The 27,458-nt window shown below is 44.2% G+C and overlaps 2 protein-coding genes and 1 long non-coding RNA gene across 10 annotated transcripts in view; 2 read left to right on the top strand and 1 right to left on the bottom strand.

Annotated features, from left to right (window-relative positions):
- LOC308474213 overlaps positions 1–865 on the top strand; it is an 18,585-nt gene extending 17,720 nt beyond the window's left edge. The window contains exon 5 of the long non-coding RNA XR_013984549.1: positions 737–865. This is a non-coding gene — a long non-coding RNA (uncharacterized lncRNA). The remainder of the gene's footprint in view (positions 1–736) is intronic.
- SLC4A1AP (solute carrier family 4 member 1 adaptor protein) overlaps positions 1–13,829 on the bottom strand; it is an 18,173-nt gene extending 4,344 nt beyond the window's left edge. Inside the window, exons 1-12 of one of the 3 annotated variants that reach the window (XM_081000163.1) lie at positions 13,197–13,829; positions 11,142–11,331; positions 10,683–10,805; positions 8,442–8,502; positions 6,427–6,566; positions 5,891–6,051; positions 4,526–4,595; positions 4,038–4,227; positions 3,443–3,554; positions 2,690–2,921; positions 889–987; positions 1–56 (exon numbers count right to left, since the gene is read on the bottom strand). In XM_081000163.1, coding sequence (XP_080856289.1) covers positions 1–56; positions 889–987; positions 2,690–2,921; positions 3,443–3,554; positions 4,038–4,227; positions 4,526–4,595; positions 5,891–6,051; positions 6,427–6,566; positions 8,442–8,502; positions 10,683–10,805; positions 11,142–11,331; positions 13,197–13,814 — 2,052 coding nt within the window. In that variant the 5' untranslated portion in view covers positions 13,815–13,829. The remainder of the gene's footprint in view (positions 57–888; positions 988–2,689; positions 2,922–3,442; positions 3,555–4,037; positions 4,228–4,525; positions 4,596–5,890; positions 6,052–6,426; positions 6,567–8,441; positions 8,503–10,682; positions 10,806–11,141; positions 11,332–13,196) is intronic. The other 2 variants (XM_081000165.1, XM_081000164.1) reach the window with 2 other exon arrangements.
- SUPT7L (SPT7 like, STAGA complex subunit gamma) lies at positions 13,228–27,458 on the top strand. 6 transcript variants are annotated; one of them, XM_081000252.1, is made up of 6 exons: positions 13,826–13,933; positions 16,880–17,176; positions 17,691–18,209; positions 22,394–22,718; positions 24,615–24,852; positions 26,289–27,458. In XM_081000252.1, exons 3-6 carry the CDS (start codon positions 17,797–17,799, stop codon positions 26,549–26,551), a joined length of 1,239 nt encoding a protein of 412 aa, XP_080856378.1. In that variant the 5' UTR covers positions 13,826–13,933; positions 16,880–17,176; positions 17,691–17,796; the 3' UTR covers positions 26,552–27,458. The 6 variants fall into 6 exon arrangements, with proteins under 6 accessions (XP_080856376.1, XP_080856373.1, XP_080856375.1 ...); XM_081000250.1 differs by lacking the exons at positions 13,826–13,933; positions 16,880–17,176 and adding an exon at positions 13,228–13,263; XM_081000247.1 differs by lacking the exons at positions 13,826–13,933; positions 16,880–17,176 and adding an exon at positions 13,327–13,457.

The raw sequence follows: 27,458 nt of genomic DNA, 5'->3' as shown, positions 1-27,458 counted from the left end.
CGTATTTGCAATGTTCGTTTTCTTATTCTTGGACTTTCCTGCAGATATCTCAGGTGCTAGGAAAAAAATAAGAAAAACTATATTAATGCTGCCAACTCTATTTAGAGAAATTATTCAAAACAAATTTCAGACAAATAAATCCCCTATGTTAAAAAAAAAAAATGGCCAGGGAGCTGTTAAAATTAAGCACCGCAGCTCCTTAGGCCCCACCAAAAAAATGCACACAAGCCAGAGCCAGGACAGCAAAACTGCCTTTGGGGTGTATCTCACAAAGTAAAGGTTAGCAATTTTGATACCTGTAGCAGTGCTATATTAAACCAAGTATTGCTTGCTATTTCCCCCCTTTCTCCAGAAAATCTTGAATATTTTAGTTATGTGCCTAGCACTACAAAGGAGACATTCCAAATGCGCTGTTCCTCCATTCTCCTTCTAATCTTTTAAAATATATTAATTTTTATTAGTTTTCCAAATTTTAACAAATCCATCCTACTTATTTAAATTTAATACATTTTAATCCTTCTAAATTTTGTTGTTACTTGTTTTTCAATGAAAAGTATTCATCCTTTAAAAATATGATTACTATTAAAAAAAACCTTTTTCTCAACTTTTTTTAACACACTAGGAAACTTCACACAGTGATCATTTAAATAATTTCTTTATGCATTTTGCCAAAAAGAAAGTATCTCATCAGGATTATTATTTTATTTAAGCATTGTGGTTTTATTTGTTACAACAGATTAGATGTTCAGAAAACAAGCTGAAGGAACTGCTATCTTATATTGCAAGATGTTCCAAGTATTAAAATATATTTTCCCACTCCAACTGTACAAACCAACAGAATATGATTGTATCTACCAGTGCTGTCATCCATTTTTCTCTCGTACTCACCTGGCTCACCTTGTGACTTCTTCTGTGATTTATTCAGTGGGGAGCTGCACTCCGGCGCCACTGTATCTTTGCTCAAAGGCTCTGATTGTGGCTGAGCTCCTGTAAAAGAAAAATGGAACCCCAAAGACTTAGCCAACCAGATTCTTTAATGAACACAGATTAAATGTTAACAAATTCTGACAGCTTACAATTAAACTGCCTTTATTTCTTTTAAAAAGCTGATCAATGCTATACTATAATAGCTTTTATCCAATGAAATTAGTTTTCATATCTATCTATCTAAAAGCAGGCTTACACAGCAACGAGGCTGCAAAATGCCAGAGGATCAGAAATAGAGTCCTGCTACTTCACTTGCTTTGAGCTATCAAAGCAGGTACACTGTGCTACACACAAACACAGAAGGTCTGAGCCAGTCAAGTAAAAACACAGTACCCACAGCAACCCTGCTACCTTCTGAGCACAGGCACTGTATCAGGCCATTAAGCAAAATGGAAGATCTGTCCATGTTTCTCATCCTTTCTCCCAAAATCAACTTATGCAGGATCTGTGCATTCCCCAAAGGGTGAGGGATTAAGGCGGGAACGTAAGGGCTCTGTAAAGCCTCATAACTATATTTTGGTGTGTGAAGGTGCTGTGCCCACTAGACTGAACCTAAAATCCCCATTACCTAAGAAAATTTACCTTGAAATTTATGCAATAATTATTCCTGTTGCTTCACTGGTCTTTGGAAATGCCTGTGAAATTTGGTACTTTGAATTTAAAAAGAGACCCTTGCAAGGAAAATATCCCTATTAAAAATGAACCTAACACTTATAAAATAGTAATGCTGCTAATATGCTAATCTGAGTTCTTCATAGCCTACACCAGGCTTCATCAAACTCGGCCCTCCAGATGTTTTTGGCCTACAACTCCCATGATCCCTTGCTAGCAGGAGCAGTAGTCAGGGACGATGGGAATTGTAGTCTCAAAACAGCTGGAGGGCCGAGGTTGAGGAAGCCTGGCCTACACATACCATTAGCAACTTGAACTGTTTGAGAGATTAATTAGAGCAGCCTATGGTTTCTATCATCACTAGAGACCTCTGAAATGGTCTGAAATGTTGCAATGGGGGCAGCCATTTTTGCAACCAGCCGCACAGATATGTGCACTAGATGCAAGTCACAGGGGACAGTCCCAACAGCAGTGGTTAGCATACAAATGCTAGCTCCTGGCCAGCTGAGGAGGAAGGGAGCTGGTCTGAAAGACTTGCACCCAACACTCCTCTCTCCACAGGAGTGTCCCACAGGTTCTCTAGAACAATTTATCCCAAGGCCTTAAGACCATTTAGCCCAAAGGAAGAAATTTACCCCATCAATGTGCACTTCTGTACTAAGCTCTTGACGTCCATACTTCTTCAAAAGAATTCAGGGCAGGGTTTTCAGAGGCACTTAAGGAAATGAACATAGCTGAACCTAACTGTTGTTGGCAGGAGTACTGTATTTTTTGCTCTATAAGACTCACTTTTTCCCTCCTAAAAAGTAAGGGGAAATGTGTGTGCATCTTATGGAGCGAATGCAAGCTATCCCAGAAGCCAGAACAGCAAGAGGGATCGCTGCTTTCGCTGTGCAGCGATCCCTCTTGTTGTTCTGGCTTCTGAGATTCAGAATATTTTTTTTCTTGTTTTCCTCCTCCAAAAACTAGGTGCGTCTTATGGTCTGGTGCGTCTTATAGAGCGAAAAATATGGTACATATCAAGCATTCCAACAGTCCCCGCTACTGCTTTTAAGAGCCTCAAAATGAAGGGGAACAGAACTAGACTAACCTCTATGAACAAATTCCATTTCCTTGTTGCTGCAATCATAAGAACTGGTAGGCCGTTTATGCTGTCTAACTGTTTCTTGTGCTGGCATCTGCGTCATTGGGTTTTGTGTTCCTTGATTTACAGCTTTCATTTCTTCTTCTTCTTCCTCCTCCTCCTCCTCCTCCTCTTCTGGCCCCTCATCTTTCATCTTTAATAGGTTTACAGGTATATCTGGACGCTTGACAGGCAACTTCTGTGGCGCAAACAAAAATTGCCATGAATGTAGTTGTTATATCATCTGCCACTGATATATGGAACAGAATATGCCATGCTATGAGGCAATGTGCCTTTGAACAGCAGTTATTAAGTACTTACTGAGATTTGTAGAAACATAAACAGGCTCACAAAGTAAGCCCAAAGATGAACTGTTTCTACAATAGTTCCTCCTAGTGCCCACAGAAGTGATGTGATCCAACTATCTTTGAATGCCCATCCTAATGGATCCAACTTCTAAATAGAGCCTATCTTTTGCAATGGCTTTGACTAGACAAAATAAATAAATTAAATCAGCAAAATGGGGAGGGAAGCAATATCCAGCTATTTCCTATTTCCCCTGACCCCCTCCCCTGCTCTCAACACTCAAAAATGTTGGGGGGCAGCAGGGGAGATGGGACATGGTCAAAATGGCTTCCCTTCCCGTTCTGCTAAGAAGCCTTACTGTCAGCTGAATGACACGTTTTGATACAACCCATAGCTTTTGCTTTCTTTACTTACCCCCACAGTACCAGTTTTCAGTCTGAATTTGCTTCCTCCTTTCATGGCACCAAACATGGGTAAAGTCAGCTTTTTGGGTTTGTTCTGAGTTTCCGAATCTTGACTCCCAAGCCTACAGAACATTTGGGGGGGGGGGGGAGAGAATAAGTAAAACACACACAGCTTTAGTATCAAATTCTGAAGGACCAGCACTAGAACTATTGCTGTGTGCACTTTCTCTCTCTCATGTGGAGATTCCACATTAAAAAGTTCTTTCTCATTGCAAACCTCAAGGTGTGGCCTTGGGCTCGTGCAGAGACAATGACAGATAAGAGAATTGCAGGCTCCCTTCTCAAACAAGAATTCCTTTCTCCCCTGCCGTTATCCATGGGGACTGAGGGTTATGTGTTGGCACTGCCATTAATCACAATTAATGCTCACCAGGGTTGTACGTCAAAATAGACTTGGAAACCAGTTCTTTGGGAAGTTCCAGTGCCAAAACCTGCCTCCCACCATCTCCATACTCCTCCGCATGTACATTTGGGTAGTCATCAGAGAACTATAGCTCAACAAGGAAAATATAAAATGATTACCACTCCATAAAACGAAGACTCACTCGGATTTCAGCTCCGGCAATGAAGCCGGTGTAACAATCTTAATCAATCCTTTCAATCGCTGCTGCTCTTTCCTCAGCTCAAAAGTCCGCAAATGAAGCTTTCTACGTGTCACACTGTCTAAAGCACATCCTGATTTTATTTCCGTCATGAATTCGTCCAAAGAATCTTGCGCTGCTGAATGCGTTTGTGCTAAAGGAAATACAAATACAGAAAAAATCATGCCACTCCTTATCCCAGAATGAAATTTGTTTTCCTTCCACTAAATGTAACATGCTTTCCACAGAACTGAATTTGAGAGTTTTAACTTGATCAGCTTCTTTAGAAAGGCAAGTATTAGGCATTTTAAATAATTTTAATCATGATGTTACACTTGGCTTAGTCTTTCATTTGTGGAAGACAGAAACAAAATACCCTTAATATTACAAATTAATTATGCCTTATTCTCACGCAGACAACCCCAACATTTGAATAAAGTATGTGGCCTTACTTGTCTTTGAAGATTTCAGCTTCTCTGCTATCTCAGAGAGCTCTCTTTCAGTTGCGGCTAATTTTACACTCTACAGAGAGAGACAATTGAAAAGTGATGAGCATCTGTAATAGCTTTACAAAACTTTAAAATAAAAATGTAGCAACCTTTTGGGTTCCCAAATGCTGGCAAAGTGAAAAGCCTAGAAATACAAGGAAGTGTAGCAACAACCCAATTGTGGAATGCTCTCCCAAGGGAGGTTGACCCGGCTGCAACTTTCTTGTCTTATGGAAGTCAGGCAAAACCTTTAAAAGAAATTTAACCAGGTATTCAAAATATCTTGAAAATTTTAACTCAGTCTTTTAACTTCGCTTTTTGTCACTTTTCCACCTGCAATTGGGGTGTGTGTGTGTGTGTGTGAGAGAGAGAGAGAGAGAGAGAGAGAGAACTTACGTAAAATGCCTAGAAATCTTTGGCTATACAGTGGTATGAAAGCATTTTAAATAACTGCCACTGGCTCGTTATTAAGTTTTTTTGCCACACTGAATCAAGTGTTTTCCTTCTGTGTTATTTCAGTTTAGAAGACCAAAAAATGATTCTTTCTGGACAAATGAACATGCCAACATGGCTACCCCTCTGAAATTTGATACCAGACAAGTAACGTGATAGTGGAAAGTGGTTTATATTCCTCTGCAGCAGCACTCTTAGCAATGATTATTTATGAGAGCATAATTCAGGTGACAGCATTTTAAAAATTCTGGCAAGATACTTTGGGTTCTATCCAACTAAATCACTGTACACACCAGACGATTTCTGAAAGTGCAATGGGACTTACCCTCGCACTCCTCCAAATCTGCACTGGGGATTCCCCATATCCTTTGGAGCAGATCTGAGGTAAGTGCAGGGGAGAGGTCAAATGCCACTGTGCTCATGGAAGTCATTCTGCGTGAACAGTGGTCGAGTTGGCTACCATCCCTTCTCCTGAGCCTGGGAAAATGCTGAGGAATCTATTAGACTTTGCACCAACTTTGGAAAGAACCAGAAAGCAAAAAGCTGTCTTCCAAGTCTCTGCATGAGGTCTTCTCTACTCCAGAGTCTGGTAGGGACTCTAGGTAGCCTTCCACTGGGATTTAAGAGATATTAGAGAAACAGCAAGATGACCCTCTGATTTCTCAGCTCCACCTTCCCTGCCACCAGCTCAGAATTGAGGTGGAGGGGGGAAGCTTGCCCCTGCAGTTGTTCTGAACCCTGAAGATGCTCAGTGAACCTCCAAAACTCAACAGTAACATCAGTCAATACCCTGTATCTTGGCCTAGAGGGACAGGGTCAGCAGCAGGCACAAATTTTGACTAACTACCATGAATCCCTGGCTGAAGTTGTTCCTACCAATGAATCAAAGGTTTCTGGCTTCTCATCGATCTTTCCTGCTTTCTTCATTCTGCTCAGACGTTTCTGTTCAATAACTCCTGTCCGATCAAGGAATGTGTCATCATCACTATCATAAAAGTCTTCCTCTTCCCAATTCTTCGCTTTTCTTTTTCGGGATACTAAGAAAGAATGAAGACAAAAATACATGAAGAAAACTGGAAAAGCTTGAAGCCAGTTACACACCTGTACCTCTGATTTAGTGACAGGTGATCTAATGCACATTTCAAAAAACAAGCAAGTATGCAAATGGACACAAAGATGTGAAGTCACCACATCCAATAGTTGTGAAAATAAAATGCAAACAGCGCATGCCAGCAATCCTTGTAGGTGAGCAAGATACAAGCACGATAGTAAGAGGTATAATAAGTTAATAAGATAAAAATGCTTAGGGTTACACCACATTTTACAGATTTAAATTCTTTCAAAGCTCTTGTCAATAAGACTATTTTCAAAAAGAATTCTGCGTGGCCAGAGCCTCTGGCTAGTCCACCTACCTGCCTCTTGCCGCAGCACACCCCTCGCATCCAGTATCCTGCAGGCTTCCACTGAACACTGGATCATTGCTTCCTTTTTCTTCCCTGTATGAATCGCCTCTGCCACAAGTTGCTTCCCCGAAGCATCATCTATAGGCAGCCTATTGAATTCAGAAGGTTACAGTTCAAGGAAAGATCAACAAATGGCCTGACATGTCTGCTCAGTGTCAGCTTGTGTACTGCTCAAAACTGTTCTTTCAAATAACCTTGGCCTCTTTGGTTATAAAACATCTCAACATTAATTATACAAGGTTTAGAATCGAAGTTGGAGGCGGCCTTCCACCCATGACCACTTATTTTGTCTCGGTCTGGATGGAGAATTTTCAAAAGTTGGACGTATTCTGTTTCAGTGCTTTAGGCCTTAAACTTTCAGCTTGAGAAGGCCAAGCACGCAGGTTCCGGTGGAGACCTTCCCATAGTAAAATAGGATATAGACTATGTCAGGGAACTGCCATCGGTTCAGGAGGGAGAGAGGAAAAGCCGAATGGATTATAGAGAACCTCCAGGGATCATGGGGAGCAGTTCCTCTTCAACGGAGGAGAGTAAACACACCTCCAGTGGAGAGGAGCTGCAGGAGTCGGAAGTGGCGAGGCGGTCCCAGGACTCCGTGCCTGGGAAAAGCGGGGAGGAGAGGGGTCCTCCGCCACCCACGCCCTCCCTGCGCAGAAAGCATCCGTGCAGAGAGGGGAGGCGCAGACTGGGCGTCAAGAAGCTGCTTTGCTGGGGAAAGTTTAAGAACCGCCCACTGACGGATTCTGCCAGCGATTGAGCCAGCCATGGGAGAGTGGGGCTCCGGACAGATCAGGTTTATTTTGGCAGCAAAAACAAGGCTTCGCAGCCAAGCAGGGAAATATTTGCTTGCTTACGCTCGAGCAACCCCTTGGAAACACTACAGACTATATAATCAACTGAGCACTCGCGGGAAAATAGGTAACAATTTCTATTAATTTCAACTGAAATCTCATTGCCTCATCTCTTTTCCTTAATAACAGTAACAATAATAATTTTATTATTTATACCCTGTCCCAGCCATGCTGGGCAGCTTATAGCATATATAAAACAGTTAGTTGTAGCTGGGTTTCCCCATCCACCTTTCTTATTGGATCTGTTTTCTACACCACTGACCGCCTTTGCTGCCCTTTGCAATTTGCCTGCATCCTTTCTAAGTATGGTGCACAGAACTGGAAATGGTACTCCTGTTGAGGGCACGGACCTCTTCAGCCAACCCTTGTGTGACTATTGCCATCCTTGTTTCCCAATACAACCAAGTGAACCTTTGAAAAAAAGGCATTTGAGTATTTGTGGGGTTGACACCTGAACTCTATCACCACAATCAAATATTTTAGTACAAATAGTATGACAAATCCCTTCTATGCTTATTTGAAAGACAAAGCACTCACTTCTTTCAGAGTTATTTCCCCCATTCTAGCACACTCAGTACAGAGACAACCTAAGAGCTATTGCAATCAACAGGCATTTGGCAAACCTCCAACATTAGTCATAGAGTAGATCCATTGAGTTAAGTCACTTAAATCCATTCATTTCAATAGGTCTACTCTAGGTATGACTGATGTTGGACACCACTCATCATTTGACAAGAATACAGTGTAGACCAGAGCTCTCCATACTTTTCATGTTGGTGATGCACTTTTTAGACATGCATCATTTTGTGACACAGTAAGTCAGTTTTACTAGCAAACCAAAGGTTAAACTAACCCCTTTCCAGGCCCAAAAGGAGCTTGGGGTGCATTTGTGCAATACACCTACACATTGCAGCCAACACACTAACATGTGGCGGCACACAGTTTGGAAAGCTCTGGTGTAGACAATAAATGAGATTGGAATTAATATTCTTACATTTCCATTTAACTGCTCTAAACCAATTCTAGATATACAAGACATAACAGCTTTCTCTGTCTCTCTGACTTACAGAAAGACATAACTATACAAAATTATTACATAGAATACATACATACTTCACCCTACAGAGCCATGTGCCAGTTCCTTGTGCATCAAATTCATACTCTAACTCTTCACCTAGGAAGAAAAGAGAGGGAGAGGAGCTGATTTACTTGCATACATTATCAGCAGCTTTGTTTTGTAGTGAAATAGATAGCCTGAATTACATTTAACCTAAATTCTTGCTCTTTACTCCTTTGTAAATTATTTTAATTTTTTATGAATGGTAACAGTATTAAACTATTAACTGGCTAAGTATTTGGAATCATTGTTATTTCAGCAATTGGAGCAGTTTAATTACATGGATTAAAATTTAACTGCACAGTATCTGTAAAAATCCTTCCTAAGGCAATGCTATATTTAATATTGATTCATTTATCAATTAGCAATAAGGTCTTAAAATGATCCATCACTCTAACTCCACAGATATTCCTACATCTGTAAGTGGTTCAGACACATCTATAGTAAGACACATTTAGAGAAATCTAGACCGGTGAATATATCACTGCTAGATCAAAGCTTTAACAAACTTCTCAGACATTTCTTTGTACAGATCAAAGATAATGCTGCAGTTAAGCTTCGTTTCCATAAAGGAGCTTAAGCTGACAAAGTAATTTAAACGTTGGAAATTAGTGGTCTCCCCACCAATGTCGAAGATGAATTGGCACTCACAATTTTTTATGAGCTGCAGTAGCTCATAGAATAAGTAGAATTTCATTAAAGTATAATATCCCATGCTCAGTCTAAAACCAAATAGCCAGCACAATCCTATGCATTTTTACTCAGAAATAAGTTCCACTGTGTTCCATGGGGCTTATTCCTAATAAGTTTGTTTGGGACTGCAGCCATCCTCTTCTGCACTCTGAAGTTCTTAAACACAAAAGGTTGATAACTTTAATTTGTTTCTAGTACTGTACCACTCTAGGTTACAAAGGTGTGTGTGGAAAAAACCCAAGGGCAGAATTGCCATGGAGGGACTAATACTTTCAAGTTAAACCAGGATATAGCTATACAGATCTGTCCAATCTGCTTCTTTCTTATTTCTCCTGCAGAAAGCAGGATGACTGTAAGCAACACAGAAGAGGTTAAAAGATCAAGAAGCACAGTAAAGCTCTATTCAGATGTTCAGCTGAACATGGGGGGGGGGGGGAACTGTGTAGAGGGTGCAGGAGTGAGTGTGCCAGCCCTCCCCCCCTCTACTCCTGAATTTTATGCCTAAAGGTCTGTACTGCTTTGCCTGTGGCCTAACTCCTGCCATCCAAGCATGGACATTTGAGAGGGGCACCCTTTTGGTTGTAGACCTCTATATGCATAGCCTACCCTGAACCCTGAGTTGTGAATGGTTCTTGGATGAACAGAGGGATTTGGCAAAGGCTTCTCTATCTCAAATGTCCATGCTAATGTGCAGATGGCAGGAACTTTGTGTTGGCAAAGGCAGGTCCAGAGGGATGGGCCCACAGCTGCTTTGTACACACCTTTCCCTCGGATGTGGAACATATAATGGGGCTTATAACTCCATCTGATTCCAGAGAGGAAATGGAACACCTGAACCAGAGTCTAGGCTATGTAACTGACTGGGCAAACAAACTGAGACAAAAGTACTTTTAGACAGTAGGAATGCTGTTTGGGGGAATGTAGTTCTCCCTCTGAAGAATCAGATTAGCAGTCTGGGTCCCAGTCTTTTTCTTGGTTGGTCAGGTGGCAGCGGTGGACAGGGCCATCTTTGCACAGCTTTTGACCTGTGAACCAGCTGTGACCTTTACTTGAAAATATGCATCTTGTCACCATCAAATGACTTAGTTGTATTCTAATCAGACTACTGCAACATGTTCAGAGTAGCCTGCCTTTGAAGAGTGCCTGGAAACTGCAGCTGCTGCAGAAGGTTGTAGCCAGGCTGCTGACTGGGGCCTCTCATTTGAAATATTTTACACCACAGCTGGCCTATCTACATCGGCTCCCCATTTGTTTCTGGGACCAATTCAAACTGCTGGTCTGGGGCGAGGGCATTTAAAGGACCACCTGCTTGCCCTTTCGGATCACCCAGAAATTACTTACTCCCTCATTTCTTTATCTGAAGTACAGTATTTTTGCCACTCTTCCACTCCTCTATATGTTGTGGCTTTAATGGTTTTGTTGATAGCTGATTTGAAGGCTTTTATGCTAAAAGCAGTGCATTATATGTATATACACTAACTTCTTGAGTGGCTCTGCTAAGCAGCACTACCATGGTAGACAAGCATGACAGATAACACACATACCTTCTCTGTCAAAAAAACCTTGCAATGCCTTCTTGGGATCTTTCAAATAAAAGGCTTCTTGATCCTCGTGAAACTCGATGGCGATAGGGTTTTCTTCACCCTCCTCTTCCTCTGCATCTTCCCCTGAAAAACAAATGCAAATAAAATTATAAATGAGAGTAGATATAGAAGAGAATAAAATACAGCCTCATTTTATGATCTAGGAGTGTGGCAAGATAAACCTTGCCCAGATACCTACAGGTGGAAGAAAGCCACATGTACAAAGCCTTTGAACAGCCTTTTTGGTAGGAAATAATCCCAGTCCTCAGTAAACATGGAATTCACATATAATTTTATTGCAATGAAAACAGAAGACAGAAACAAGCTCCATGAACTAACACCACACAAGTTTCAATGGTTGAAGATGAAGCATAGGTAAGTGTTAAGAGTCTACCAGTAATATACTGTAACTTAACTTACCCAGTCCCCAGGAACAAGTGAAATCAGTACTCCGACTATTTTCATTTCTGTGTTCATCCTTTTCCTTTTGATCTTCATCAGAATCATCGCCCAGCATGGTCTTCTCTAATTTGGCCTGCTGCTGCTTACGGAGTTCTTTCAACTGGGTTACAGTCAGCTCTGATTCCGGTTCTTGATCCTCCTCTGGGCCCTGCGGATTAAGTTACAACATACAAAACTGAATGCCAGTTAAAAAGTTATGATAACTATAACCTTAGTTTATTTACCAGAAATAAGTTCCATTGAGTTCAGTGGGATTTACTCTCTAACAAATGTAGTTAGGATTAAAGTTCAAGTTTCTTAACTATTATAGAATGGTGTTGTTGTTTAGTCGTTTAGTCGTGTCCGACTCTTCGTGACCCCATGGACCAGAGCACGCCAGGCACTCCTGTCTTCCACTGCCTCCCGCAGTAGCTTCGAGAACAGTGCCCAACCATCTCGTCCTCCGTCATCCCCTTCTCCTTGTGCCCTCAATCTTTCCCAACATCAGGGTTTTTTCCAGGGAGTCTTCTCTTCTCATGAGGTGGCCAAAGTATTGGAGCCTCAGATTCAGGATCTGTCCTTCCAGTGAGCACTCAGGGCTGATTTCCTTAAGAAAGGAAATCTTCTTGCAGTCCATGGGACTCTCAAGAGTCTCCTCCAGCACCATAATTCAAAAACATCAATTCTTCAGTGATATGTATAAATATGTATAAATGAGCTGCTAGGTAGATTCTTAATTCATCTTTAAATTGGATGCTGTGAAACACAGAGCCTCTCCCTTCACTAAAATGAAAAACCAAGAACATTTCTACACCATAAGGTGAAACAGCTAGAAAATGCAAGTCTCCATGGGGAGAGCATTTCACATAAGGCGAGCCACAGGCAAAAGGCCCATTCTCATGTTGCCACCCTCTAGACCTCTCATGGAGGAGGCACATAAAGAAGGGCCTCCAATGATTATCACAGGTCTGGGTCGGTTCATATGGGGGGAGGTGGTCCTTGAGGTATTGTGGTCCTGAGCCATTTAAGGTTTTATAGGTCAAAAGCATCACTTTGAATTGGGACATCTGCAAGTGCAGTTCAGCATCATTACCTGTTACAGGATAATAGACAGTGAACAGCATTGCTCTTTGAATATGCAGCCACTTGTTCAATTATTAAATTTATATCCTGCCTTTTGTCCAAAATGAGCCCAGGGTGGCAAACAGCAAGTGATAAAACAAGGAATACATCTTAAAAACAACTCCAATTCCAAATACAAACCAAAACAGCAAATACATTTGATCTATAGAGACACTCCTATTTTCTGTGTTAGTTGATCAGAGAACTCTCTTGTTATATCCAGCCTTCAATAATTCTGCTTGCCATAGCAAGCTGAGGCAGTGTGTGTGTTATTTGTCCATGTCTGAAGGTGCTCCACCAGTCATTCTTCCCCTTGAGAAGGAGGATGACAGGCAGGAATTAGGTGTTGGATGCCCTGCTTGAAGGTGCTCACAGCATCTTAAATCTGGCATGCTACCCTCACGTTCCTTTATGAAAGGCTGTCCAAGCAGTGGCAGACTCAGTTGGTAGAGCATGGGACTCTTAATCTCAGGGTTGTGGGTAAGTGCCCCATGTTGGGCAAAAGATGGGGTTGGACTAGATGAGCCTTGTGGGCTCTTCCAGCTCTACAATTCTAAGTCTTCCTGAATGCAGTCGGGACTTCTGGGTAAAAGTGTGTAGGACTGCACCACAGACACCCCCTTGGCCAGTACAGAAACTAAGACCACAACCTGCACCCAAAGGTACAGGTGGGCGTAGAGGGCCTTCTCGGTAGTGGCGCCCACTTTGTGGAATGCCCTCCCATCAGATGCCAAGGAAATAATTATCGGACTTTTAGAAGACATCTGAAGGCAGCGCTGTTTAGGGAAGTTTTTCATGTTTGATTGTTATTTTTAATATTTTGATAGAAGCCGCCCAGAGTGGCTGGGGAAACCAGGCGGAGTATAAATAATGAATTATTCTTATAAATCATCACGATTACCCTCTCCTTACCTGCAAGACGAAGAGGCGGCTGCTGCCCCCGAAGCGCAGGACGTGGCCCACCCGAACCCGGCAGTAGGTGCGTGGCGGGATCCGAGCTTTGTTGAGGAAGGTGCCGTGCGCGCTGTCCAGGTCGTAGACGTAGAGCCCGGGCTCGGGGCCCTGCTCTTCCCCTTCCTCCCCGACCTGGCCTCGCTCCTCCTCCTCCTCCTCCTCATCCCCGGCGGGCGGCGGGCGGCGCTGGAGCACGGCGTGGTGGCGGGACACACACGGGTGAGCCAGGGAGAGGTCGCAGCCCGGCGCGCGGCCCACCAGCAGCCAGCTGCGGCCTGCCAAGCGGACGCTTTCCAGCACGGAGCCGCCTTTCACCACCTCCAGGCTGTAGCCGGACGAGGCCTCCTCTTCCTTGGCAGGGCATCCTCCCCACGGAGGCTCCTGGTACCGCGGGAGGTCGGGAGGGGGGCAAGGGCGAGGAGCGGGGCCTCGCGGGGGCTTGGCAACCTCTGTCTTCTTGGGGTCATCTGCCCCAGTTGGAGGCGGCGCCGGCAGCGGAGGCGGCAGCGGAGGCGGCAGAGTCGGCTTCTTGAAATCCGCCATTCCTTCGCAGCCCTCCTTCGCGGGATCCGCCATTTTAGCGCGTCCGGTTCTCAAACCGTCCCCCCGCGGAAACCACCGCCCTGGCACTTTGGTTCCGGGAAGGGAGTCACTGTCTTCGAGGGCTGGGCCTTTGTACGCGCCCTCCCGCGGGGGTAAGTGGGTCCCGAGTTTGCATGTTCGCGTGTGTGCCTGCGCGCGCGCTCTGCTACCTAAAGGCTGGAAAGCCATGTGGCAATTTTATTATTACAAGCGAGGGGGAGAGAAGGATGGAGGGTCGGAAGCGACATGCCTCTGGATGCCAGCTCCTGGGAGAGAGCTCCGCCGCCGCCGCTTCACCCTTGTGGACTACCCTCGGGGGCATCCAGCTCGCCGCTGGCCTTTGACTTGATTCAACAGGGCTCCTTACTGCTCTTGCGGAGGGCTCTAGGTGGTGGGCATCCCGGTCAAAGCCGTTTCCTTGCATAGCAGGGGTCAGACTAGATGGCCCCTCCGTTAGGACCGCTTCCAACTCTGCAGTTCTATGATTTGGAGGGTGGTCATCCGAGAGACTGAGAAGGGGGCAGAAGGCTTTCCTGACTGCCTTTGAAAGACCGACCGACCGTCCGTGTCCGCCTCGCGCTCTCTCTCGCGCTCTCTCTCTCTGTGTGTACAGGAAACCTGTGCACCCTTTACCTGAGTGGAAATTTATTGGGCACGCTCAAACGACCTCTCCTTTTCACCTGGAGTAACTCCCACCACGGGGCAGGGTTGCTTCACTTTGCACGTGTTGTTCATTTTGTTTGAACCCTCAACGTTCTTGCAGCCTGCCTCTATACTAGAAAGTCAGCCCACTTTCCCTCTGAGCCTCCTTTAGTATGTGTTGTTCAGCTGTCCCTAAAATGAGGACACAACTTATGCAATACAGGGACACGGTGAATACTTGAAGTGTGTAGATACCTACTTACCGGCTCTCATATTTGAAGCAGTTCTTAAAACGACTTGCCTTTAGCACATATGTATCTGAATAAAGAAGCACCCTGCACAGCAACATTTTCAAATGTAAATGTGTCAGTGAGGAGAATCTGTGCCCACACCTACTCTTTTTGTCTGGTGTTCCCCAAGCAAACAATCTAAACCAGGGGTCCCCACCATTTTGGGGCCTGGGGACACATTTGGAAATCTAAGAAATGGCAATGAGCATGTTATAAGAGTTTAAGGTCTCAAATATATAAATTAAATGTACAAGGCAAACACATACATAAATATATAAACCACATGTCTGAAACAGTACAGGAAGACAGTCCTGAAACCATTTTGACTTTCCCAAACTAACCAAATGTTTCTCTGCAAGGAGGGAGGAAATGGGAAAACATCCCCATTGTCTCTGTGCTCACAAATCCTGCCTTAAGGGCACATTTAAGATATGAATAGGGTGAGGCTGTGACCTGGACTCAGGAATGAAGTATTTATAATCACAAAAGAATGGCTAGGATGCCCAGGTAATCCAATCAGTGACCATTAACAGGTTTCCTGCCAGACAGGATTCTGCTGTATTTCTGCTGGGGACCACCTCTTTCTGTGATGTATGCATGATGTTTTGGGGGTGGTCTTGGGCTACAGGCTGGCACTTTCAAAAGTCTATATAAGGGCTTGCACACCATTGTTCTAGGTTCCTCCTCCCTGCATCTGGTGAGTGAGGACCCTGTTGCAACAGTTTAATAAAGATCAGGCTTACTAGTTGCTTTGCTTCTCAATATTCTCTGGTTGGCTTCTGTTATTTTCTCCTACCAATAGAGAACCCACTTAAGGACTCCATACGGGCTCTTGGATAAGGGAAAAAAGGCAGATTTTGTTTACATCAAGCACAATGAAATGTCAGTTTCACGGGGGGAAAAGTGATGCTCAAAAATGCATCCAACCCCCCCCCCCCAAAAAAAAAACACCTTGGCAAAACACACATTCCAAACCAATGAAACATAGAAATAGCGTCCTCTCAGCTATTTAGCATGGCTTTAGCAGTAGCTGCATTGACTAGCAGATGCTTGTGAGCATTTATTAAAGCTAGGAACATAGGAAGCTGGCTTATGCCGAGTCTTGACTACTGGTCCAGCCAACTCAGTATTGTATTGGCTTTGGTTTTTCAGGGTTTCAGGCAGGAGTCTCCCTCAGCCCTATTTAGATATGCAGGAGACTGAAGTTTGCTTTGATGGAATTGAATCAATAGAATCCTGCAGTTATCCACAAAAACTACTTGCAAATCTTGAGACAACCCTTAGAAGTTACTTCTGCCTTGTTTGAGCTGTTTGATACCAACCTCTGTATGATAGCATAACGGTGAAATCCTATGCCTTGTAATTCAGATGTAAGTCCTACTGTATTCCATTGGGGCTTACATGCAGGGAAGTGTGCACAGCATTGAGCTGGAAGGCGTTTTGCAATGTGTTTGGCCAGGAAACCACAGGGTATGGCAAAAAAAACACCTGTAAGGGGAATTGGCAAAGGGACTCAGTAACTACACCCAAGGAATGATTTACACACAATCAAATTCCTCTTCTGTTCTTTTCTGCCTTAACCTAAATAACAGAAGCTGTTTGTGGGACTTAATCTTGGAGCTGTCTTGAATTGAATAGTTTACATAGAGCATGAATAAATTGAAATCTACTGTCATATCAATTGTTTTGAGACTTTTTTTTAGTCTGTGAGCCATGGATGGTGTAACCTGAATCCAATTTGCACTCTGTTGAGAAACAAGAGATTTGCAGTATTTAATTTGCACAATAGATTTGGAAGCTGCTGCGTCTGTAATCCTCTTTTTTCCCCCTCCTCCTCTCCATCCTGCAAGCACCTCAGTGTCTTGGGGAAACTCAGCTCAGCATTTTGGACAATGGGGGGAAATCCCACCTCCAAGCTTTTAGCCTGCCACCCCTTCCCCCAATCCCATGCTTTTAACAGGCGTATGTTAGGATTTTAAGTAACTGATGCTGGTTAGTGTGATTAGTATAAATCACATGAGATGTCTGAGAAGAGTGTGGGAATGGAAGACTGTCTTATCTCTTCTGTCTGAGAGTGTTATTGGACTGTACTTTCGCTTTTGCTGATTGCTTTCTGTTTTCTGCCAGAGTTTGGAGGGCACAGACGTGATTATGGACTCTGTATATATTGTGAATAAAACAGAGTTTAGATCTACGGATGTCTCTATCTTCTTGCTGCGTGATGCCAGAAGACTTGGGTGCACTTTTCATAAGAGAAGTGTTTCAGATGGGCACTTTGGAGTGAAGAGACATGCCATTCCAGAGACGTGCCTATCGGGAGACGCTCGGAGGTACTGGGGGTCTGCCGGCCCCCCAGGAGTGTTTCCCCAATTTCTGCAGTCATTTGACAGCTATTTTGTTTCAGGGCCAAACCAGATTTGATGGGTGAGCTACATTTGTTCTCTTGTCTACTTTGCATATCTCATGAAGCAATGAGTGTATGGTTTTACTATCAAAATAGGTGGGTGGAGGAAGCCATGGTGTCTAAAACAGCAGTGTGTAGAGAGGGTTTAGGCTTCTTACCCAAAACCTTCTTAATGTTAAAAGCAGGCACCCCATTAGAGGGGCCCCCCCGATGGAGTTTTAAATGTGACCAGAGTCATGGCTTTTTCAGTTATGGTTTGGTTCTCATACAATATCACACTAGTATTGGGGAGCCTGAGCTCATCCCAGCCTTTTCCACCAACTCCGTCTCTAGCGCTAATTGGAATCTATAGATCCTCTGTAAGGCCACTTTCACAGCAATTTCTGTTTTTCTAGGGTATGTATATAACTTCCTAAAGAAGATGTTGCTCAGCTTCTGATGAAGGCTGCATTATTACTCAGTTGAGCTTTTGGATGGTGAAGGAGAACTTTTGATGACACACCTTTGGATTTTTCTTCCTGTCTTTCGAACCAGGTTAAAATGCCCACCCTGTTTCTGCAAAGGACCTGCTGAGTAGCTGCTCTTCCGGAGAGAGTCCCTTAAGTGATCTCAAGAGCTTTTGTGCTAACAAGCAAGCAAGATGCTGCGCTACTGGGGCGAGATCCCCGTCTCGTCCAGCCAAGCCAACCGCAGCTCCTTTGATTTGCTCCAGCGAGAGTTCCGCACTGTGGAGGTCCAGGATCCCCTGCTGCACCAGCCTTCTGCCAACAAGCCCAAGCCCACCACCATGCTGGACATCCCCTCGGAGCCATGCAGCCTCACCATTCACACCATCCAGCTGATGCAGCACAACCGACGGCTGCGCAGCCTCATTGCCCTGGCTCAGAGTCAGAGCCAGCAACAAGCGGAGGGCATCAAGATGGAAGAAAGCGAGCCTTTGCCCACCTGCCCTGGCTCCCCACCTCTCCCCGATGACTTGCTTCCTCTCGACAGCAAGATTCCCAAGATGCCGTTTCAGTTGCGGCACAGCGATCCAGAAAGCGACTTTTACAGGTGTGTGATGTGGGGTCTTTTGGGGGCTGGTGGTTGGCCATGTGAGCTTTGGCTTTGAGCCACACAAATGTGAGGTTTTTTTTTCTTGTTACTGTGTTCTACACTGCTCAATATTTTTTTCTTTTAAACTGCTGAGTGAGCCCTCTGTTTAGTGGAATAGGCCCTTGGTGTTTCCACATTTTAAACCAGGAATGGCCAACCTGTGACTCTTTAGATGTTGTCAGAGCCTAGCTCCCATCATGCACACATGCCAATGGTCATGGGTAATGGGAATTGCAGCTAAAAAATATATGGAACGCGACAGCTTTCCCATCGTGGTTTAAACAATTAACAATAATCCTGGGCATTTATTCAGAAGTATCTAGCCTTAGTTATTTTCTGTATGGGCAATCAAGGGTTGGGTTAAGATTTTCTGCCAAGAGTTCCATTCCTACCTAGAGCCTCAGGGCCTCAGATATGGAGGTGGTTAGTTATATCCTGTGACCACCCCTCCCGTTTTCCACGTGATAGCCGCCTGCCCCTGAACTGCTGTGCCCTGACCTGCCCCCATTTGAGGCCATCTTGGCAATCTGCATATGCAGTGTTCAGGAAGGCAGTTAAACTTTTGCTTGGAAATCAGGCTTTGGAACCCTCATGGTTATTTGGACTCTCACGAGTTCTGTAGTTTTCTAGTGCCTCTGTGTGTTTTCTTTTTTACTGTATGCTCCTCTGAGCTCCTTAGGGAGGAGTAGCAGCCTATGAATGACTTTAAATGAAGAAACAAGCAGGACTGCTACACCCCATGTGAAGGAAAGGGTGGTGGCTGGGTGTCTGGGGGTGAGGTGGGGGAACAGGCAGGAGGAGTAGGACTACTTTGTCTTCAGATTTCACCATCCCTGTCTGGTGATGGAGCTGCAAATTGGCAATGCTAAAGGCAAGGCTTGTTGACCACTCGCTCATAGGGGCTGTCAATTTTACACTAGTGCTGATGGTTAAGGTCCAGCTGACAATTGCTGCTGTTTTACACAGGCAGGCCAAGGAAGGGAGGCACAATGCAGAGAAGAATTCAGGCGTTATTAGGAGGGAATTTGGCACAGCTGAGCCAACATCAGAAAAGGGAAATAAGGGAAAAGCTCCCCATCTTTTTGAATCATTGGAGGTCACCCGTCACCACCAGGATCAGTAACTAATTCAATCTTGCTTTAAATCCACAAACATCCACCTTTTATTTTACCTGGAAGGACACTTTGGTCATATAACAGAATTCTACAGTAATTCACTGGTTAGAAAATGCAGCTCAGCAGTGTAATGTTTCATAAAATTGAAGCAATTGCAAGAAGGCAACCTTTGCCTTCTAAAGTTAAGCATTCTGTTCATCTTTGGAAAGGCCTATCGCTTCAGCCCATTATTTTATGTGCGTGAACCTCCATCGCTTCCAGATTCACCATATTCTTTTACCTTGACATGCTGGTTAAACAGGAAATGGGCCACAGGATCTCACTACTTAGAAAAGGGAAGGCCTTGCCTCATGTAAAATAATGCTTCTCATCACTTCAGCTGGGGGCATTTGACAGATAGCCTGCCTGTCATGTTCAGCGATCGAAACAGAAAATGACCCAGTTTATGATGCCTGAAACTTCATTAACCTGAACTCTGATTTATAAGGCTTGGCAGATTTGTCACTGTACTCTATTGAGGGGGGTAGTCTATACATCTTAGAATCAGATGAGAATGAGAAGATGGCGGAATTCCATTATCCAGTAATGTCCCCAGCCAGCCAAAACTTGATCAGCGATAGAGCACATGCTTTACATGGAATTCAAATGGCAAAACCATAAAATACAGTGTATGAAATAAGAGAAGCAACAGCTATACAGTGGTACCTCGGGTTAAGTACTTAATTTGTTCCGGAGGTACGTTCTTAACCTGAAACTGTTCTTAACCTGAAACACCACTTTAGCTAATGGGGCCTGCTGCTGCCGCCGCGCCGCCGGAGCACGATTTCTGTTCTCATCCTGAAGCAAAGTTCTTAACCCGAGGTATTATTTCTGGGTTAGCGGAGTCTGTAACCTGAAGCATATGTAACCCGAGGTACCATTGTACTATAAAAATATGAATATGGACATGTTGCAGACCACCTGAATGAAGCTCACGGACCACTGGTGGTCCATGGACCACAGTTTGGGAGCCCCCTGGTCTACCCAGACTTTGCAGTGGCTCTCCAGGGTCTCGGGCGGGATTCTTTGCCAGCCTTACCTGGAGATGCCGGGGATTGAACTTTGGACCTTCTGCATGTAAAGGAGATGCTCTACCACTGAGCTACAGCACTCCCCCAATATACTGATGTGGGATGGTACAGTTCAGTTGGCAGAACAAGGGGGATCCAGTCCATGCCAATCATATACCATCTTCCCCAAGCCCTTGCTGCAGATACTGTGTCCCGTAGTAAGAACTGGAGGGTTGGCGTGGTGGCAGGCCTGATCTGGAATTATGGGCTGTGTGCCCAGTTACCCAGCCCCATTGGTTTTTGAAACTGGCTATTTCAGGAGCATGGAATGCACCTCCCATCAGCACACTTCCTGTCCCCCATAATGGGTAGGCCCTGCCATGAACCCCAGTATGTCATGTGTTAGTGCCAGACCTGGATGATGCCCAACTCATTTCAGATCATGAGTTTGCATGGTACAGAATTTTTAAAAAATACTTGAGTAGGTAATAGTCCGTATCCGACTTCAGCCAGGCAGGAAGGCTTCCTCTGCCACGCCATAAATGTCAAAAAATCCGGACCTGGCATCATAATCATTAGCAACACTAGTGTGGAAACATGGAGGAAAACATAAATACTGGGCCAGATTGAAGGTTATTGTGTTGATATACAAAGCTCTGAGCAACTTGGGTCCAGGATACCTTAAGGACCACATGAGCCATTACATCCCAGCTCGATCGCTGAGATCATCCAGAGGAGTGCTGTTAGTTGTCCCATGTGTTACAGAGGTCCAGCTGGTCTCCACTAGAAGCCAGGCATTTAGTGTTGCCGGTTCCATGCTGTGGTTCAGCCTTCCTGCAGAGATTTGCCAGGAATCCTCACTTCTGACTTTCAGACGTCTCTTTGAAGATTTTGTAGAAAAAATCACGACTGGCCTTTGCTGGTGTTTAAATGGATGAACCAGCCACTTTAAGGATTGCATGTATTGTTTTGATGGTGTTTAAGGCTTTACTGCTTTGCACTGCCCTGCTGTTTTATGATATAGCAGTATAGAAATACTTCTATAAATAGATAAAATAAATAAATAGTTAAGATACTAGAGCTGAAAGTCTAAAATGGGTTTGGTCTAGAAATACTTCGGATTAAGTTGGGGGGACCAACTGGCCTTCTAACAGCATTTGTTTCTGGCTTCCCAAGACCACTGTGATTTTGGGTAGCAGTTGCAAATAATAATAATAATAATAATAATAATAATAATAATAATAATAGTAATAATAATAATAATAATAAGCAGACACTGTTCAAACTTCTGCCCATCCCAACACTCTACTGGGGATGCAGATCATCCCATCCCTAGTCATAAAATTGATCACTTGATGAACTGGGTGTGTTTTCATGGTGGCTTTTGTGTGTGTGTGTGTGTGTGTGTGTGTGTGTGTGTGTGTTTCTCTGTATCCTGTGTGTGCTTGGTGCGTGTTGTCTGTGGGTGTGTGATTGCATGTAAGAGTGTGGGGTGGCTGTAGCACTCCTGTCAAACAGCTCATGGGTGAATGCAGCCCTTGCCCCCAAAACATTTAGTCATCCATGGATTAAAATGTCACAATGAATTCAGCTCTAGATTCTTAAGCTGTGTAGACCCCCTTAAAAAGTAGGGTGTTTTGAACCTCACTGTAATTAATATGAATGTGTTGCCTTGAGGTAAAGTTGCAGGAGTTACATATCGTACCTCAAAGCAAACACTTTACTTTGAACTCGTGAGAAATTTGCAGTCGTGTTCTCTTTGCTATATATATATATATATATATTTACTTCAAAGAATCTAACTTTGAAGTAGCACCAAACCGTTTTTCTCAGGGGAGAAAAGTTTCCTTTGTCTTATGCCAGCCATCTCAAGCTAGCTAGAACTTTAAGCATGCTTGAAATTTTTGTCCCAGGCAACGCTAGCCAGAAGAGCCCCATTTTCACCAATTCTTTTGGGTGCTGCCTTGTCTGCTTTCAGAGGCAAAGGAGAGCCAGTGATGGAGCTGAGCTGGACCTCTTGCCGCCAGCTTCTCTACCAGTCCATTGCCACCATTTTGGCCCACGCGGGCTTCGAGTGTGCCAACGAGAGTGTCTTGGAAGCTTTGACAGACATCGCCCACGAATACTGCCTGAAGTTCACTAAGCTCCTGCGCTTTGCTGTGGACCGAGAAGCCCGGCTTGGGCAGAGCCCTTTCCCGGATGTCATGGAGCAGGTCTTCCACGAAGTGGGCATTGGCAGTGTGCTCTCTCTGCAGAAGTTCTGGCAACACCGGATCAAGGATTATCATAGCTATATGCTGCAGGTGAGAAGAGAAGGAAGCAGTATGCTCCCAGCAAGGCAAGAAAGCTAATTCCCATGGTTCTCATAGTACAGGGAAATCGTGAATGTGTTTTCTCTATCGATAAAGGCGAAGTTGTTCATTGCTCCGGGAGCTTGGGGGATAGATTGCACTGCACACCTGCAAGAATTGCTCTCTGTTGGGGAAAATGTCTAGCCTGGAGGGGCTTCCCATTGCTTTATCTCAAATGGGTACGTTCCTGCAGATTGCAATATATCTGTTTGCAGAGATTCCTGGTGTTTTCCTAAAGAGGTGTAGATTTATGAAACCAATGGGAGAGTGAAAATAACAGCCGCTTGAAAGCTGCTTCTTATAATTCTCCAGGGGTACAGGAGCCATGGCAATATTGATAATAATAATAATAATAATAATAATAATAATAATAATAATAATTTTATTATTTATATGCTGCCCATCTGGCTGGGTTGCCCCAGCCACGCTGAGCGGCTCCCAACAAAATATTAAAAATACAAACAACCTCAACCATTAAAAACTTCCCTATACAGGGCTGCCTTCAGATGTCTTCTAAAAGTCAAATAGTTTATCTGTTTGACATCTGATGGGAGGGCCTTCCATGGGGCGGGCACCATTACCGAGTAAGCCCTCTGCCTGGTTCCCTGTAGCATCACGTCTCACAGTGAGGAAACCTCCAGAAGGTCCTCAGAGCTGGACCTTGGTGTCTGGGCTGGATGATGGAGGTAGAGACGCTCCTTCAAGTATACAGGGCCAAGGCTCCTTCCTCACTGTAAGAACCTCAAGGTCACAGTTTTGGAGCTCCTTACCATTCCAGTCAGCACCAGTGAACCTCTGGTGTGACCTTGGTGTTATTATATTACTGGTAAACGGTAAAGGTAAAGGACCCCTGGACGGTTAAGTCCAGTCAAAGGTGACTATGGGGTTGCAGCGCTCATCTCACTTTCAGGTCAAGGGAGCCGGTGTTTGTCCACAGACAGCTTTCCGGGTCATGTGGCCAGCATGACTAAACTGCTTCTGGGGTAATGGAACACCGTGACAGAAACCAGAACGCACAGAAACACCGTTTACCGTCCCACCTCAGCGGTACCTATTTATCTACTTGTACTGGTATGCTTTCGAACTGCTAGGTTAGCAGGAGCTGGGACAGAGCAATGGGAGCTCACTCCCTCATGGTGATTCGAACCACTGACCTTCCGATCAGCAAGCCCAAGAGGCTCAGTGGTTTAGACCACAGCGCCACCAGAGTGGAAGATGGCTATTCTTCACATGTTCTTTTCTACTGAGATAATGCTGGGACACAGACTTAAGACATTTGCCTTGCCTCTCAGATGTGATTCCTGCAAGGGGATTCCTTAAAGAATTTTGTGATCTGATTGTTTTTAAGGGGCTGAGTGTTCTTCAGAGACCTACTCACAGGGCAACAATTTTCAGAATAGTTTAACAGTCAATCCTTTTCCCCAGGGAAGCCTGGGTATTTTAGGTCTCAGACAGGAATAGGGGTCTCCGAGCAACTCGGCACCCTTAACAAACCACAGTTCTGTGGATTCTTTGAGGGAAGCCATGACTGTTTAAAGTGGCATGTGGCATGAGGCATGAGCCTGCTTTGAATGTACAGTGTAGATGCAGCCAAGCACTCCATGCGCAGAAACACATTGCCTCCCCACTCTGCACAATCCAAGCCAGTCAGGCAGGAGTGTAGATGGAGGCAAGCCCATGCTGGGAGAAATATAAGGCCTTCTGTCTCCACCATAGCCCAGCCCAGGCTCCATCTTCCATCATAGACAACTTACCTTGGTAGGGGTGAGCTGGTCATGAAGGAGATGGATGCCATGCACCTCTGTCACAAACCACACCTTCTTATCTCTGCCATGTGGTTACCAACAGGTAAGCAAGCAACTTTCTGAAGAGTATGAGAAGCTTGTGAACCCTGAGAAGGCAGCAGAAGACATGAAACCCGTGAAGATCAAAGAGGAGCCAGTTAGTGACATCACGTTTCCCATGAGTGAGGAGCTGGAGGGGGATTTGGCATCTGGGGACCAGTCTTTGCCTGTGGGAGTGCTTGGAGCTCAGAGTGAGCGCTTCTCAGCTAACCTGGAAGCAGAGGTGTCTCCGCAGACCTCAGGTACATAGTTCCTTTGCCTGGTAGACCCTTGACTCATAAAAGAGGAAACCGAGATGCTTTTAAGTGCTGTGTTGATCTTTGTTTTGAAATGGAAAATGCTACAAAGTGTGGCTCATTTGAAGGCAGTGCCTTTGTAATAGTGCTAGTAGAAGGGAGATACTTGGATATTAGTTTAGAAGTTCCATCATTTTTCACATTTTTGGTTGTCTATTGAGCCTCTTGATTTTTAAAAAGTGGTGAATAAAGCTAGGGGGGAAATGTTGCTACAATCAAGGGAACTGTTGGTAATGAACTGGACCCTACCCTTCTGCCTTCAAATTTGCAATAAAATTTAGTAAAGTTCCTAGCAGTAGTTAAAATAAAGTTTGAAAATGGAATGTTAATCCATTCTAAAGGCTAAGCAAACAAAGGGCAATAGTCTTTATAATTTTTCATCTTTGATGGTTGTAAAGCCTACTTAATTTCATTGGTGTGATCCATTGTGCCATGCAATTAAGAAACCCTCAAAACATTTCATGTCTTTTCTCCTATTAACTTTAATCTTAGCTGCATATATAGCTAAAGGAGTCTAGATATCCCGCTCTGTTTTAACTGGGCTTTGAAAACACAAGTCTGTTTGTTCTGCTGGGGCTCATTGCTCTTGTGTATGGCCTCTGAAATGCGAAATGTAGCGAGGGATCCCTAAGTCATTTGGGGATGCAAATGATTCCACTGAAAAGTTCAACAATAGTGCTTTACTGCTTGAGGGAAGAGGCTAACATTGTATAAGTATACAAAATGCCTTGTGATTCTCTGATGGTGGATTGTTGCTTATCAATGAAAAATGCCATTATTCTGCTCTTTCCCTGACAAGCTCTGTAGGCTGTTCACCAAGTTGCTGAAGAGTGTCCCACCAGGCATCCAGTGGGTACTGTTGCCGAGCACATTAAAGCTACACTGTCTTAGGATGATAAAATGGCTTGCTTTTTAACACGTCCTTTGTTGTTGGATGTTTCCTTGTCTCCAGGATTAGCAGCCCAGTCTCCACTGAGTACATTGGTTCAGCACAGTTCACTCTTCTCTTTACTTAGTTCACTTTCTCCTCAGAATTCACCAAAACTTCTGAAACCTTCCATATATACTAGGCCTGGGGAACCGATGACCCTCCAGAGGTTGTGGGGCTTCAACTCCCACTGGCCTCAGCCAGCATGGCCAATGGAAGATGGGATTTGCAGTCCAACCACACGTTGCCTAATCCTGATATAAAAATAAGACTTCATGAGTAAAGTGTTAGCAGTTTTTATATGCCAACTCCCTATTCCTTAACATGTTATTTATGCAGACTAGCTAGTCTACCTGGTCTCTTGTTTTCATCATATCTATGTTTTGTATCTTTTGCTCATCTGATGAGTAAAGTCTCTCTCTCTTTCTCTACCCCGCCCCCAACTGCCTTTTAGGTGGCGAAGTGAACACTTCCCCTCTCTGGAACCTTCCGGTGAAAATAGAGCCACAAGAGAGTGAGGAAGGCCACGTCCATGGGCACCATGGGGTCCTGGGCAGCGACGTGTTTGAGGAGCCCATGTCAGGCATGAGTGAAGCTGGCATGCCGCAGAGCCCAGACGGTTCTGAAAGCAGCTATGCTTCTCCTTCCCCTGACAGCCTGATGGGATCATCACCGGTCTTTAACCAACGCAGCAAGAAAAAGATGAAGAAGATGTGAATTTTCGCTTGAAAGCGATGGCAGCACAACCTGCTGAATTGGAACCAGGAGCCACATAGGACTCTGAGCAGCCTCAGCCTGAACTCAATTGTGGTATCATTGGATGGTTTGGCAGAAGAAGGTTGGATGGCAGACGCGGAGAACAGGGCAGCTGGTTTTTTTATCGTGTCAGTACAATAACATTTGGTTCATTCCATAGTGAATTCTAATGGAATCCAGCTAGTGTCTTTTAAAAACAAAACAAAATAAAACAAAGCAAGACAGCTGTTTGGTGCTTGCATTTATTTATGATGTAACCTGAATAGTGACAATAATTGTTTTGGGTTTTTGTTTTCAAAAAACCCTGCAACAAATAGTTGACAGAATGTTTAAACTGAATCTGTGAGATGGACTTTTTTAAGAAATGGAAAATTTGGAAGAAACTTGAGTTCAGTATGAATCTGTGTGGAAACCATAATTGGTAAGACAAACTAAGTGAAATTTATGGAGTTCTTTGGACTACCATAACTTTATCTTTTGGAAGAACAAGTTCCAGATGTTGTATTTCTGTTAATATTTTTGTTATTCCTAATTGTGGTTCAATTTCATTGTGCCGAAGCTGGATAAATAAGATGTACATACATGCTGGCCTTTGTATACTTTCCCCTTTAAAAGAGTACCAGCATAACCTAAATTCTGCATCAGAAAAAGCTGAATTCTGTGACCTCTATTAATTATGCAGGTTAAGTAAATTTCCCCCCTTTTAAAAAATATTTCTTTGTCTTCTGCTAGTCATATGGAGGAACAATAAATCTCTGAGGCCTGGAGCCCTGCCCTAACCTTTGGGCCCCATGCAGTTGTATAGAATTGCAGAATTCACCCAGTCCTGCACATACCTCTGCTACAACTGAATGGAACCTGAACTTTT

This window comes from Podarcis pityusensis (genome assembly GCF_964106645.2).
Source record: "Podarcis pityusensis genome assembly, chromosome: 3".
NCBI classification, from domain to species: Eukaryota; Metazoa; Chordata; class Lepidosauria; order Squamata; family Lacertidae; genus Podarcis; species Podarcis pityusensis.
This window is presented reverse-complemented; position numbering and strand designations above follow the sequence as displayed.

Excerpts from the sequence above, each read along its gene's own strand:
- SUPT7L (XM_081000250.1), top strand. The coding sequence starts at position 17,797 with ATGCTGCGCTACTGGGGCGAGATCCCCGTCTCGTCCAGCCAAGCCAAC. Across the intron at positions 18,210-22,393 it reads CCAGAAAGCGACTTTTACAG|AGGCAAAGGAGAGCCAGTGA; the intron begins GTGTGTGATGTG and ends GTCTGCTTTCAG. Across the intron at positions 24,853-26,288 it reads GGTGTCTCCGCAGACCTCAG|GTGGCGAAGTGAACACTTCC; the intron begins GTACATAGTTCC and ends ACTGCCTTTTAG.